Consider the following 16,283-nt stretch of genomic DNA (forward strand, 5'->3'; position numbering starts at 1 on the left):
ACAATTTGCTATGGAAGGATCACAAAAGCACAACAAGGAGAAGAAAAAACATTTCCTGAGGTCTTTGCCAGGCACTCACTCTAGAAGCAAACTCGCCCGCTGTTCTATCACACACCCCTGAAACTAACTGTTCAATGGGCACAGAAGATGTCACCTCAGCGCAGGCTGTGCCTCTGCAGCACCTCAAGAACAAGGACAGCCAGTCTCACTGCTAAAGGGAGAGTTGGAGCCAGAAAGCTGGAGGGCAGAACTGGGACAAAGTTCCATCTGGAATCCTATCTTGGGACCCAAAAACAATCCCTTTTGTCCTCCTCTGAGAACAGAGGTAGGAGCCACATCAGGTAGGCAAAACCTCTTCCTTGCCTCCCCTTTTTGTTCTGCCTGAGTTTATAAGTGAGCCCAGCATTAAGGAAGAGGGTGAGGAACATAGAATCAGGAAATCGGAGAGAAAACAGGAATGAAAACAGAGCATGTGTATACAATTTTAAAATCTAGAATCTATAGTGTTAACACTGGTTATCCTGGGCCGGGGATTAAAGTGGGGTGGTTGGAAGTGGAAAGACTAAAATTTAACAAGTCTTAATGTCAATAATCTGAGAGAACCACATCCAAAAAGCATGCCATTTCTTCAATACAGCAGCCATAGCAACACTTTCATGGTCAAAACTTAATTTCTCAATGAAATACACCACTATAAGAAGCCATTCTGAACTAAAAAAAAAAATAGGCAAACCTATTTGGGGAAGCTAGAGCTAGAAAAAAAAGTACGTGAACACATAATGGGGAAGTGAGCAGCAGGTAGAGAGCAGAAAAGAAGACAGAGACAAGATACAAATAAAATATTCTGACATCATAAACTTGTCGTTCAACTTGTGTTCCATCTCCCAAGATATATCAAAGTAGCCATAAAAATGATAGAAAGGATCAGAATATCAGGGATCAAAAGAAAAAAAAAAAAAGAAAACAAAATGACAGGAGAGAAAACACAAGAGAATTAGAACATTGAAAAGTGTCTGGTGCAGGGTAGGTGTTCAGTGGTCAAGTAACTATGGAGTCAATAAACAAATGAATGAGAAATAATAAGGAAATAAAGGACAATTTCATAAACACGTCCTTCTTTACGGGAACCTAGATTCACCATAAGTTCCTGAGAGCTGAACTTGAACTTTTGAACTTCTTCTTCTCTGATGAAATCAGCCTCGAACTGACTGTTGTGCGCCCTCCAATCTTTGTTTCCCCTGCTCCATTACCAGGAGAACAAAATAACATGAGAGATGCAAGAAAATTATTCCTGCTGGGATGATTTTGCTGTTAAATGGAAAAGTTTAAAAGTTCAAGCTAATTTCAATCTTTTAAGTGCTCATCTCCTGCATGCTCTTGTCTAAGGGATGGTTTGGGTCTTAGCCCCTTCCTTTAAAAAAACTCAAATCCCAAACTAGAGACCAATCCATCTTCATAATACCTAGAAGCAGTAGGTTGAATCAATCTGAAGAATAAGCTGAATCGTATGGTAAATCAGGGTATTTGTGGAGTATATGCCTACACCACCACACACCTGAAAGACCCTCAAACATGGCAAATCCCCTATTTGTGAAACACCTACTTGTGTTGCACAGTATGGCAAATCACATCTTCCACACAAAAAGAGTCACTCCAGAAAGAAAACTCCTTATACATCTTACTTTCTTTTCCCAAATGATAAGCCTTACAACAGAGAGGCTTCATGGCATTGGTGGCAAGGACTCTGGAACAAGGAGTCTGAAATTCAGGTTCCAGCTTCACTGTCATTAACGGTGTGGCCTTAGGCAAGTTAATATCGGCGCCACATGTAATAGGGGATTAACAGCACTGACACCACAGACATAAGACAACGATTATCTTATTACATAAAACAATTCATATAAATTACAAGAAAGCATGGCACATAGTGCATGCTCTACAAATGTTAGCTATTATGAGAATGGATTTGATGTTTCCTAGTAACTGCTTACTGACAAAATCCCACTTTCATTTTTCATACTGGCTAGTACCCTTATAATTCCATCAATCCAAAGAAAGGTAACAAAGAGTCAGTGATTCAGCAATCAAAAAAAAAAAAAGAACAAAAAAAAAAAAATAAAAAAAAAAAAAACCCCAAAGCCAGCAACTCTGGAGGTTCTTCTAACCGGAATAGGAACAGGCTCTTATAATCACTGTTCAACAGTCAGCGCAGGTCCACCCACCAGGGTCCCTAAAGATTCATCAGAAGCTCACTCCATTCTTCCACAGAATGCTCACGGACCTGACAGCAGCACTGTGTTTAGGGATGCTGTGTTCATAAAAAGAGTTTAATTTCTTCGAATCAGCTCCAGAAATTATTTTTAAGTAATTTGTATAGAAGAACAATGATGATATTACGAAGATTATCGGTTTGAGAATCAGAAGGTCCAGGTTCAGGGTTCTGCTTCCCCACTTACTAGCTCTATGACTTCAGGCAAATCACTGACCCTCAGCTCTGAGATGGAAATGATAACACCTGCCCTACACACTGGTGGCAGGGGCCCTAGGACCTCTGGAAAAAACAGATAAAAAGGTCTCATCAAACCTTTCAAGGAAAAAAACTGGGAAACCTAAAGCCATACACAATTTTGGCTACTGTTATTATCCTATCGCTATTATCTTCCTAAATTCCCATAGTGCAAAATGAGAAAAGAAAAAAGAAATGAACAAAGTCTATATTAACACCCCTTTTGCCTGAACTATACCCCTTAGATTCAGTCCTGCCGTGACAGTATAAGCAACATAACTGCTTGTAACTGGCTTCACCTGTGTGCACACTGACTGCTGGTGACACACCAAGGGAGCAGAAAAGGGCCATCTAGGGAATGGCCACAGAAACAAAAGGGCAGACCTCTAGTAGGCTAGAGGTCTGAACTCCCTGGTTGGTTGGGGCTTGGAATACTTTTCATGAGAACACAAAAAATGCCACACACTTTTAGACTCTATCCCTAGCCCATATTCTGTTTCCGATTCTGATGTCAAAAGACACTGGCAGGATGTTCTGATGACTATTCTCAATGTTGAAATATCCTATATCAAGTTAACCTTCCTCTATAAGTCCACTGTGGAGTCAAGAAACCTTTCCAGAACCTCTCACATTTTTAGCTGGCAGGGTGAGACACCCTGCGGGAAACTGCCCAATTGTGCACTTTTCTGGTTTGGACAACTAAGCAGATACCAAGCAGGAAGGTGTCGTGTCAGAATCAGGGTGGGCAGTCAGACTCAGTCCAGAGGCCCCAGTGGAGAAGGTCCATTAATTCAATGCATGACATTTTTCTTTCTTTTTATTTTTTAAATTTTTTTAATTTTACCTTTTCTTTGGCCCTGAGTTGGTCAAACATCTCCTGAATCTCATGTTTCCAGTCATCCTGCAGGCAGTGGAAGGAGTCCTTGGGCATTTCAAAGAAACCAGACTCCTCTATGGTAGTGAGCTGGTCCAGGATATTGGTGAAAGACGGTCGTGAGTGGGGGTCGGGATTCCAGCAGTCTGCGGGGGCGCGTGAGGAAACAGAAACCATGAACAGACAGAGGCCAACGCAAGACTGAGGATGTGGCGTGACCTCATTTACCAGAAAACTACCTCTTGTTTCTCCTTCCAGAAACAGAGGTTGGAATTTACGTAACCCCAAATGGGGCCCAGGAAGTTAAACAAGCTGCCCACCATAACAACCACAGAGAATGAAACTGGAAATAAAGTGCAGCCGTTCTGCACTTGTCCCATTCTGTTAAATAAGTATTTTTTAAAAAGTGAGCCCAAAGAATTTGCTCGAATAAAATACTACTACCACAATTTACCATGTTACTATATGATTCAAGTCCTGACAATGGTTCACTACACTCTGGGCCTCAATTTCCCATAAATAAATAAGCTACTCTTCCCCCACCCCAATGGAATGAGGCGGCAGCAAGGATAAAAAGCATCAGGGCGGGAGTCAGGCAAAGTGAATTCTGCCTAATCCCAGACCAGCCGCTACCCAGAGGACCACAGCTACCTGGCCACTCGACCTCCCTCAGCTCTGGATTTCTCACTTATAAAATTATGGGGCTGGACTAGATGACTTAGAGTCCCTTTCTTCTTAGATGTTCTTCATTTCTGTATGTAAGACACTCAGAGGTCCTGAAATAAAAGCTGCTATATCTTCTCATTTTGTGTTAAGTGACAACGTGCTGAAGCACTGGATAACAGGCTTTAGTTACTAAGTTAATTCTACAGTCCCTGGAGATGGAGGGCAGGGACCTGCGACAGCAGGATGCTGACATCATCTTGAAGTAGCTCTTCCAACTGCCCATGAGATACCTCCTTGGGTGACTAATACTTTATCTCCTCTTTTAGTAACTAATCTTACAGAGTTGGCCAAAATCTACCAAGTGCTTATAAGAAGGTAAATTGTCTCCAGTTTCGTTCAGGCCAGGGGTGACTTACCTTCCATGAGTTTGGCAAAAGGTTCTGGGCATGTAGAAGGAATAGGAAGGGCGAGTTTGTTCATGGCCACTCCATAAGCCACTGCTAAGCCATCGATGCCGCGGAAGGGCACCTCGCCAGTCAGCAGCTCCCAAAGCAGCACCCCATAGCTAGGGAGAGGAACGAGACAGAAGCCATATAATAAACCACAGGTATAACTGAAATAGCTCATGAGGCTTTTCTGAGCATCCCACATTCTCCCCAACACACAGAGAAACTAAAAAAATAGAAATACTAATGCAATACAAAGGGGAAGCCATAAAGCCTACTTGCTAAAAGCAAAGAAAACCAAGCACACTTGGTTTCAAAGTCTTGTTCCATAATTCCCCAGCTATGTGACCTTGTGCAAGTTCCTACATCTCTCTAAGCCTCTAATTCCTCGTCTGTAAAGTACAAATAACATTACCAGTCTGATGAGGCTGTCGTGAAATTAAAGGAGTTACTACAGCGTTTAAATAAGTGCTCAATGGCCACAGCTATTTTGTTACTGTTAATCAAATAAACTGCAGGAAGAGGCAGGTTCCCAAGTATAACTTCTTTTCCATTTTAAGAAAACTTCACCTTTTGTCACAGATACTTTTTTTAGCTTTAAAAAGCAGAGAGCCAACCACTCAAAACAGATTTTTCTTCTGTAAAAGATTTCTTTAAATGTCCACTAGGTTGAATAGATTCCTGCCCCTGGATCAGTGTGAGTGGGTCCTTAACAGAGACTTTGTCTAATTCAAAGGGAAGACTTTCATACGGGTACCCCACCTTGGCGGGGCAGAGCAGCGTGTCAGCTGGGAGAGCTTCAGCCTGCCCTCCCTACCTTTCAAGTGCACATGAAGAAGTTCCTTTCTCACATCCTGTGAGTCAGACAATGCAGAGTACAAAGCTTAGTGGAAGAATTATTCTACAAATTCACAATTAGAACCAGGCAAAATCACATAGCATTCAATCCTTCCAAGAATAAGTCAGGACAAGAAAATATAAGGCTATGAACAATCAGAAGAATGGTTCTCCTGAGGTTTTCAACATCAACCTCGAATTTCTTATAATATTCATCAGTAGTCTGCAACCAGCAATAAAGGTCATATTAATTTTAAAAGTAATAATAAACCCAGTACCTATTTATCATGATACCTCGTACATGTAGAATGCTCAGGTACTTTCCAAACATCACCTCGAATCCCTATAACAGGCCTGAGTGACAAGTATTATCACCATTTCGCAGATGAGGAAAGTAACATTTAGACAGGTTTAGTAGCATAGGTTAAGGGCGTACACGGAGCATATCCTGGTGGATCTCAGACCAACTCTCAAGTCTTTCTACCATTTCTCTGCTTGATAAACTCTAATCACCTTTCAAGATCCAACTCAAACGTCCCATCATTTATTCATTCATTTTAAACATTGACTAAATATTTACTCTGCAGCAAGCTCAATACCAGGCCCTGGGATCCAGGATAAAAGACGCAGATCTTATCCACAAAGCGATGAGCGAGTGGGAGAGAAAAGAGGACGACTAGAATACCACAAGGGCACAAAGGAAGGCCACCTGAGCCAGACCAGGAAGGGAGCAGGAGACAGCCCCTGAGCCAAACCGTGACTGCCAAGTGAAGGAGAGGGTCAGTGCTCCAAAGGCAGGGACCAGCGTGTGCAGAGAGGCGATCAAGAGCGTGCGCTGCCCGCAGAGAATCCCAGTGGTCTGGCACGGCTCGAAAGAAGAGCAACGTGCTAACCAACGTGTCAGTGCATCGGAGGCTACGGAGGGACCCTCAGCGCAGCCTGGCCAGTCTCCCTGGATGATGGCTTTACCCTAGCAAGGCCTCCAAATACTGTCATTTTCTTTATGTGTCTTGACAGGGAAAAAAGCCTAGTAGACAACTGCAGGTCTTGACTTGTCTAGACCAAGGAGTTGGATTTTAGTCAGAGGCTGAAGGGAACAATGTTGGACACTGTAGGAAGCCTTCCCTGACATCCCCAGATGGTCCTTGGCCCTTGTCTGGGCTGCCATGTATCACAGTTATTTGTTGACCAGCCTACGGGCTCCTAAAAAGCAGAGACAGAAGTTTTTAATGTTTGCATCGTCAGGGCGAGCCCAGGGTCTGGTACACAGTAGGCACTCATAGATACATGAGTGAGTGGGGGGAGGGCACAGTCAGATGGTCCTGCAAGCTGTCCAAGTAAACCTGGAACACCATCCAGAATTGCACTATTGCACTTTCTGACAAACCTTTAATGTGACTCATCTAGACATCGGTCATGCTGGGCAGCTGCTACCAAGTGACCTCTAAGAACCCTAAGCACTGCTGACCAGATTCCTGGGTTAAAGCCATCTTCTGCTCTTGGCATTAATGCCACCTTCACCCTGGAAAACAAAAACCAAAGGTCCCACAGAACCCTTTCTTTCACTCAGGCAAAGACAATTGGTGTCTGAGTCCTAACTACCCGGAAAGACAGTAGAGTGTTTCAAGGATCCCCGCGTGTCCTGCTTGTGTCCTTGCATCCCTTCTGTGCGCTCTGTGTCCTGCGGAGATGCCTCAGGCCACCTGGAAACGGGAGGAGCCTGGGACCTACCCTTCTTAGCTTCGGTGAGGGCACCTCTGCTCTTACCAGGCTTGTTTCTTTGTTCGTCTAAATTCTATCCAGTTTCAAGGCTTCTACAGCTAAGAGGAATTGAGTACTGATCAAGTAGGAAGAATGCTACCTAAGAAAGATTTAGACCGACTTCAGTCAAATGCCTACTTTATCACTTACCAGCTATGTGCCCTTGGGGAAGCTAGTTCATCTCTCCAAACCTCGGTTTCCTCATCCACACAACAAAGACAGCGATACCTACACCTCACGGAATAGCTACAAGGAATCAATAACACCAACAGCTACTACCCACCCAGAAATTACCATCTATGGGTAGTAAACATATGTGCTTTCTCCTCAGAAAGGGCCTGAAATGAGAACATGTCTGAAGAGGGTTCCGCAGAGCCTGCAACGTCTGGTGAGAGCCTTGCTGAGGGACACCAGCATTCAAAGCAGCAGCCTTTCTGGGGCTGACTAAACCAGTCAGTTTTCCTCTGCCAATGTCCCACCTTCATTTTTTACAATGGAAGGTGGGTGACGCAAATGAAGACTTGGTATTCCTTTGGCAGGAATAGAGTCCAAGAAAGAAACTGGAGAAATGTAAGTTACACAGATCTGAGCCCCAGGGATAGGTGGGCAGTAGAAGGCAAAGTGACTTAATATCAGGTTTAGTCTACTTTGTCACCCGCCCGGGATGAAAAGGTCGAGAGGTCCCTTTAAGACCATTTACAAGCAGCCTGGAAGGGCCAGCTCAGTGAAACCACAGCCTCCAAGTCCTCCCCCCAACACAGAACCACCAGCTCCCACAGAGCTGCCTCACCCAACCCTCAGAGAAGTCACTCATAGCTCTTTTTCTTATTAACCTGCATCAGCCCTCAGGCTGTAGAGCTGAGGATCCATGCTCTGAAAGGAGAGGCTCGGTCTCCCTTGACTGGGCTGGGCTGGGCTGGGGAATCTCTTGCACTTGGTAAATTATCTGTGACCCCACATTCCAGGAACCCCACAGACTGCTTAATAACCTTTGGCAAAGATAATTGAGCTAATATATGTGAAAACGCTTTGTAAATTGTAAAATAACATACAATTATTTTTCCGGTTGTTGCTAACTGGTCCCGATTCAAATGAGGATATATTTATTAACATATATGTAATATATACATTAATATAACCCTTGACATAACCAGAACAACATATTCATTAATGTAGTAATATGTTCATACTATATTACATTCAAAAAGCAGCTTATAAACCAGAAGAATGATCCCATTTTAAGGGATAGGTAGATGAGCCCACGAATAGGAGTAAACACACAAAAAACTCAATATATTAAGTAGATTATCTCTATTAATATAGATGGGTTTAGGGTGATTTTCTTTTCTTCTCTTTCTTTTTTTGTTTATCTCTATTTTCTAATTTTTTTCTATAGGGAACGTGTTTTACTATTGTAATTTTAAAAACTTAAAATGATTAAGAAAATGCCTCCTCCTCATCCCACATACAAGAGGCAAGAGGTCCTTGTGGGACGATGCCCTCTGACCATAACCCCTGCCCTCCCCGCACAGCACAACCCAGGGGAAGATTTCAGCCCTTACTCTTGGAGAGGCAGTTCCCCATCCAAGCAGACTGGAAAACTTACACAGTTGAGGATCCGGACCATTATCATCTCACCCTGCACCACAGCATGTGGAGGAGACTCTCGTAAGCACACTTGAAGGGCAGGATGAAAGACAAATTCAGCTGGCCCTGGGCACCTGGCAGTAGCAGAGGCGCAAAGGGCTGGGCGCTGGATGAGTTCCAGGAGGGGAGGGGAGGAGGGGGCCTCAGACTCAGCCAGTACCTAGCACAGAGTAAGTATTGAACAAATACGTCTTGAAATGAGTAAATGAATTACAAATCCATTTGGGAACCAGCTTTGTACCAAGTTCCTAGGCATGTTCTGGCCCTCTCTGGGACATCCTGCTAGGCCCTAGGCATGGTGGGTCAGTCACCTTGAAGAAGAACAAGAACATATAGATGGTAACATGGCTACAAGCCCTGACTTTTAACACTTGAGACACATACCCAGTTCTAATCACCGCTTCCCACCTACCACCTAGGTGAACCTAGGCGCATGACTTGACTTAAACTGTCTGAGCTGCACCCATAAAATGGAAATAACAATACCTACTTTGGGGATTATAAATGAGATAAAAGATACACAGCATTTAGCATAGAGCCTAGCCCATTAGCATTTGTAGCATTATTGCTACCAGTGTGTACAAGTACTGCTATATGTATAGCAATGGGTACCCGTTTTCCTGTGGTAAAGATGAGAGATCATTTGGGGCCACTTAGGGGCTTGAGAAGTCTGGGATTAAAGATCTACTTAAGGGGCTATAAATTATGTCTTGAAGGAAATCATGCAGCATGGAAGCTAAGAAAGCTGGAAGGAAGCAGGGTAAATTATGTTTTCAAACCACATTCATCAACCAAACTCTGTCAGGCAGCTTAAGTCCTGGGAACAATTCTACACTAGGGACTCACTGGCAGATCATATGACAACATCCAAGACACTTCACTGAACGTGCTGTTGATTAGAGGTTTATCTCCAAGCTACTCTCTTCAGAGAGTAGAACAATTTCACTAGATTCCTCTCACCAGAGGCTCTTCACAGCTGCTTTCAGGATCTGTGGGTGAAGGGCAAGATCTGGAGCTTAGTCTTGAAACAAGGGTAGATACTTTGGGCAAAAGTGGAAAGGTCCTGCCCTTGTTCCTTCCATGGAGCACAAAACCCTGCAAGGGCCTTGTACTTCCCTACGTACCATTTCTATCACCATGAGAAGACCCTACATCAAGCAGCTGTGCTTTCCCTTCCCATGAACAATGCGCCTGGATACTTGACGCAACTCTGTCTAAATCATCACCAGCAGAAACGCTTAGAGTACATCATAACAAAACCTGAGTAATTTCAGGGTCTGACTGGGAGAAGAAACCTAGCAGGAATACTGGAACTAGGAAACAATCACCTTACCGAGAAGTCACAGTGTCCCATGAAGAAAGATAAGAGAAAGTTGAGTGTGACAAGTGGCTGACTGTCCCCTAAATCCACTCTCCCCTTCTTCCACGGTAAGAGTTCTAGCTGGGCACACGGTTGTCTAGCCAGAGCCTACTTTTTCTACCTCCCTCGGAGCCAGATGCGCTCACATAACCAAGCGCAGGCAATGGGGTTTGTGCAGATGGAGATGTGCACAACTTCAGGTTTGTCTCCAAATTAAAGATAAACTGCTTGCATGGATAAGCTCTCTTTTCCATTTTTGAAGACTGTAATACCGAAGTAACGGTCACTCAAATGTAACCGTTCAGACAAGGACAGTGCGCTGAGGGAGCCTGAAAGCACCTGGGTTCCTGAATGATCTCATGGGGCACAGCTGCCCTGCCAGCCCGGACTGTCAGGACTACTCTTTGAAAGAAACATACACTTCTATCTCATTTAAGCCCTCATATCTGTAGGTCTCTTTGTAATAGCAGTTTACCTTAATTAATACATTGACTAATCCCATTAGTTAAGTAATGGTTAAGTAATGAAAGTGTTCAATTGAAACACAAAACTGCTGTTTTTATAGATCAAAAACAGTTGAATATCAGTATATGAGTATAGCTCAACCTAATGGGATCAGGTCATATATACTAAGGAAAGCAAAACTCATTTCTTCTCATTAGCTAATTTACCTTGTAATTAATGTGTGGTAAAATAAGATTCAATACATTGAAGCTACAAACCATCACTGAAATAAATTGAAGGAGGTCGAAATATATGGGAAGATGTCCCATATTCATGGATTGGAAAATTTATTATTATTAAGATGTCAATAGCCTGGAAAGTAACTCCAAAGTATATGTAATTCCTATCAAAATCCCAGCTGTCTATTTTGCAGAAATTAACAAAATCACCCTAAGATTCTTAAGGAAATACAAGGGACCCACAACAGCCAAAATAATCTTCAAAAAGAAGAACAAAATTGGGGAACTCATACTTCCTAATGTCAAAACTCACAACAAAGCTACACTAATCAAGAGAGGGTGGTACTGTGGACAGACATATAGATTAATGGAGCAAAACTGAGAATCCAGAAATAAACCTTTACATTTCTGGTAAATTCGCTTTTGACAATGGTGACAAGACAAATGCAATGGGAAAAATTAGTCTTTTCAATAAATGGTTCTGAGATAACTGATGGCCACATGAAAAATAATAAAGTTGGACCCCTACCTCACACCACATGCAAAAATTAAGCTAAAATGGATCAGAGACCTAAATGTAATAGCTAAGATTATAAAACTCTTTAAGAAAACATAGGTGTAAATCTTCATGACCTTGGATTAGGCAACAGTTTTTTAGATATGACCAAAAAAGCACAATCCACAAAAGAAAAAAATAGATAAACTGAACTTCATCAAAATTAAAATCATTTGTGTTTCAAAGAACACCAACAAGAATGTGAAAAAACAATCTACGGAATGGAAAAAATATTTTCAAATCATATATCCGATAAGAGACTTGTATCCAAAACATATAAAGGACTCTTTCAACTCAACAATAAAAAGTTTTTACCCCATTATTAAATTGGCAAAGAATCTAAGTAGACATTTCTCTAGAGAAGATATACAAATGGCCAATAAGCACATGAAAAGACACTCAGCATCATTAGTCATTTAGGAAAGTGCAAATGAAAACCACAATGAGATACCACTTCACACCTGCTGGGATGGCTATAATTAAAAAAAAAAAAAAAAGACAAAACAGACAATAACAAGTGTTGAAAGGATGTGAAGAAATTGAAACCCTCATACATTGCTAATGGGAATGTAAAATGGTGTAACCAGAATGAGAAAGTTTGGTGGTTCCTCAAAAAGTTCAACATAGAATTACCATGTGACTCAGCAATTCCACTCCCAGGTATGGACCCAAGAGAGCTGAAAACACCTCTTTACACGAATGTTTGTATACAAATGTCCACAGCAGCATTATTCATAACAGTCAAAAAGTGAAAACAATCCAAATGTTCATTAATGGATGAATGGATAAACAAATGTGATCTATCCATACAATGGAATATTAAGCCATAAAAAGGAACAATAAGCTACAACATGAATGAACCTTGAAAACATTATGCTAAATGAAAGAAGCCACTCACAAAAGACTGCATATTATACAATTCCATTTATGTAAAATGTCCAGAATAGGCAGATCCCATAGAGACAGAAAATAAGTTATTGGTTGTGAGGCAATATGGGGAGGAGGGGTTGGGGAATGACTGCCAGTAGGTATGGGGTTTCCTTTTTGGGTGATAAAACTGTTCTGGAAGTAGATAGTGACTGTAGTAGGTTGAATGGTGGCCCTAAATATATATGTCCATGCCCTAATTCCCAGAATCTTTATTGGGAATAGAATTTCCCCTAGGGTTTCCGGAGGGTGTGGCCTTGTTGACACTAATTTCAGACTTCTGGCCTCCAGAACTATGAAAGAATACATTTCTGTTGTAATTTGTTATAACAGCCCTAGAAAACTATTAATAATAACAATGGTGATCAATGAACAACTTTGTAAATATACTAAAACCATTGATTTATATACTTTAAAGTATATAAAGGGTAAACTTTATAGTATGAGAATAATAACTCAATAAAGTTATTTTTTTTAAAAAATGTATATATACACACACATACATACACACAGAAGCTCACTTTACAACACATCAGGAAGCAATAACTTCATAGGCTGACACACAGTGATAACTTACAGCCCTTTCTTTTGCATACCGAGGTGATGTTACTGACCCACGGCCATGAGGATGCATACTCTATAGTCTCTCATCCTCCCTCCGTGGAGACAAGATTTTTTAGATCCATGTCCTTGTGACCTCCTGGGCTGACACTTACTAGGAAGATAGTTGGTCATTTCTAGTTTGTGGCTCTGCAGTTGTTGGTGCATGCTTAGGACCTATCTTTTCCCATTTCTAGATCAGCATCTAACAGAGCCTTGACTAAAAGATTAACTAGATAACTGGAAAGGATTTCTAGGCCACGAAGAAAGAAGAGACAACAAAGAATACTCACTGGCTCAGGAGCTTACAGTGAGGACATTGGGTTAATCTCCTTCCCAAGTCCAGCAGTCACAGCCACTAGGGCCCAGCACTGTTGCTGAGCAAGCCAGGCTGATGCTGGGGAAGGTGCCCTTACCACCCTACAGGTCAGAGATGGAAGTACAGGTTGCCCCTGGAATCCGCCAGCCTTTCCTAGGGAGCAGTCACTGACACAAAGGGACCTGCATAGAGGTAGTACTTGCCACAGCGATGCAGGGATTTTTTTGGTAAATGAAACTATCCCCTGGTAACGTGGAAATTAGCATAGATTGCTCTGATGGGGTCATTCAGACCTACTTGGGTGTCTGGGAATCTCAATTTTCCAAGTCCCAAAGCATGTGTGCAGCCAAGAGAGATCTGGGAAACACTTGTCCCTGCCCTTGTGGACCTTACCTCCACACGTCGCTGCCTTTGGAAAACATGGAGGCACGAATGACCTCAGGTGCCATCCAAGCATACGTCCCGGCGGCACTCATCTTGGTGGTTCGGTGCCATTCCCGAGCCAGGCCAAAATCAGTGATCTTCAGAATCTTGTTGCTCAGGTCTCCATTCTCCACCTTCTGGAGGATCAATACTGGGCAAGGAAAGGAATACAGAAGAAACCAGAGTCTGCATTAATCATGGGGAAACCACTGAATACAGAACCCTCCTGCCATCTTCCTGGCTTCTCCTGCAGGCTCCGGTGTTCAGCTGCCATGGATTGACAGTAGCAGCCATCATTTCTTAAATATCTACAATGCATTCATTTTTGCACCATATACTTTATAGACAGTGTGTGAACAGTTGGCATGAACCTGTCCAGGTTACTTTATCTAAACTCTTACGGAAGCATGTCTTTTGGGCAATGAGATTTCCACTTAATCCAGGAACTCACCCCACCTGTGAGAACTGGCAGACAAGTTGGGGAGGTCAGAGGGCACACACATGCTCACACCTATGATGTTCTCTCTGAACATGCCCCAGGAAGAAGAAACTAGTGTACTGAAGTAGTTACACTGTGGCCCTGTCTCCCAAGTTCTAACTAAAAGCACTGCAGTGTGGGAGCCACCCTGGCTCCTCTCGGGCAGCAGCTGAGACAGCCGCCTCACCTCCATGACGGTCTCAGAGATAAATGTGCCCTTATGAGAACAGTCTTGCTAAGAAGAGCAAAAACACTAACCAACTAATGTGCTGTAAGCGAAGCCAAGGAACTCTGCCTGAGCGGGCAGCTAGGGAGCTCCCTGGATATGTGGAAGCCACGCTGCCATTTCACAGGTGGGCTGGTTCCAAAGGCCCTGTGCAAGCACAACCTCTTGTGGGCCAGACACTGAGTCACTTGCAATTCAGAGCTTTGAATGCAGGATTTCAGAGAAGAAAGATTCCTTCCTCATCCCTGCCATTCAAGTCCGACTGGGGAGTGTAGGCAAAGAAATCTACTAAAGTCAGAATGACAACTAGAAAAAACGCTGACTCAGTTCCAGCGAACAGTGAAAAGGTGCAGATTGGTTCCCAGCCCAGTGTGTGCTGGGGTACCCCACAGCACCAGAAGATTCTCCTGAGAGCTCAAACTCTCCCAGTATCTAAAGAAAGGAATCTATGATGGTGGTACTTTGGGTACCGAGAGGGTCTTACTTTCGGGGGGTGGACGTTTTAGGGCAGGGGCCTTAGGCAGGTCTTTTAATTCACACAGCTATAGTTTTTTGCCTGCCCCCGTCCCCGACAAATGTCCACTGAATTGTTGTGTAATGAAAGGACGTGAGCCAAAGATCTCTATGTCCCGTGTGCTTCTCAGAGCATCAGCAGTAAAGAGGGATTATTAGCAGCACAGGGCTGGAGGCACAAAAGAAACCAGCGCCAGCCACTCCTATATCTAATGGACCAGGCCTCCTTCCTCCACACCCTCTCCCAACCCGCCTCCTTCCCGAGCAGGCACAGGCCTCTGAATGTTGGGGCAGATTAAAAAAAAACCTTCTCCATCTCATTTATTAACAGAAAGCTTTCTAGACTCTTCTGTGCCTCTCTGCCCCTCTCCTCTGGCAGAGACAACAGACAAATAGGCATTCAAATTGCTGGGCAAGTGACACTAAAGAAACCCACCATTCCCTCTATCGAGGCCGCCGCCATCTGCTGACCATTTCTCTGAGTGGCTCATAAACAGAAGATTCAGAGTGAGTCTTTCCCCTTACATATTCAGCAGGGTTCAGTCCTGTTACCCCAGACCTCCAAGTGGCTGCGATAGGGTGCCATGGAGAGAAGGATAAAGTTTCATAATAATAGTCTGTCAGATGGCTTAAAGGGATGGCAGAATGATGGGGATGGGGTAAGAATCAGTGCAGGGACAGTCTGTCTGAATGTGAATGCCTTTAGACCACGGGTACAGCCCAGTTGCACCGAATCCCCACCACTCCCTGCTGCCTAACACCCAGCTGGCCTCAAACATTTACCCAAACCAGCCCCAAAGACATCTGACTGAAGAGTGCCTGGCTAGGGGTCCCCCCTCATCAAAGATGAGAGGCTGTAATCAGACACCACCTAGTCATCCTGGCAGGCGGTCCCAGCCAGCCAGCTGCAATAATAGTGTTCTGAAATCCTGCTATCTACCAAGCATCTATTACTACTAATAATTAAAGCACCAAAGTTTGTGAATGCTTTACTTTTTTCTTTCTTTTTAAGAGAGACAAGGTCTTACTATGTTGCCCAGGCTGGTCTAGAACTCCTGGGCTCAAGCGATCTTCCTGCCTCAGCCCTCTAAGTAGCTGGGATTACAGGTGTGAGCCACACCCAGCACTTCACACTTTTTTCTTTTTTTTTTTGGTAGATTTTTTTTTTTATTAAGATGAAATCCACATAATCTAAAATTAACCATTTTACAGTGAACAATTCAGTCGTCTTTAGTACCATCACAATGTTGTACAACCACCACCACTATCTAGTTCCAAAATATTTCAGCATCCCAAAAGGAAATCTTGTATCCATTAAGCAATTATTGCCCATTCTTCCTCCTCCCAACCCCTAGCAACCACCAATCTGCTTTGTCTTTATGGATTCACCTATTCTGATTATTTCATATAAATGGAATATGTGACACATCTGGCTTATTTCACTTAACATAATGTTTTCAA

The 16,283-nt window shown here is 43.1% G+C and overlaps 1 protein-coding gene across 1 annotated transcript in view; it reads right to left on the reverse strand.

The window, feature by feature from the left end:
* MAP3K9 (mitogen-activated protein kinase kinase kinase 9) overlaps window positions 1-16,283 on the reverse strand; it is a 68,158-nt gene that overhangs the window by 13,379 nt on the left and 38,496 nt on the right. Inside the window, exons 3-5 of the mRNA XM_012656308.1 lie at window positions 13,576-13,756; window positions 4,463-4,611; window positions 3,351-3,526 (exon numbers count right to left, since the gene is read on the reverse strand). Coding sequence (XP_012511762.1) covers window positions 3,351-3,526; window positions 4,463-4,611; window positions 13,576-13,756 — 506 coding nt within the window. The remainder of the gene's footprint in view (window positions 1-3,350; window positions 3,527-4,462; window positions 4,612-13,575; window positions 13,757-16,283) is intronic.

Source organism: Propithecus coquereli, unplaced genomic scaffold (assembly GCF_000956105.1).
Source record: "Propithecus coquereli isolate 6110/MARCELLA unplaced genomic scaffold, Pcoq_1.0 Scaffold5, whole genome shotgun sequence".
Classification (NCBI taxonomy): domain Eukaryota; kingdom Metazoa; phylum Chordata; class Mammalia; order Primates; family Indriidae; genus Propithecus; species Propithecus coquereli.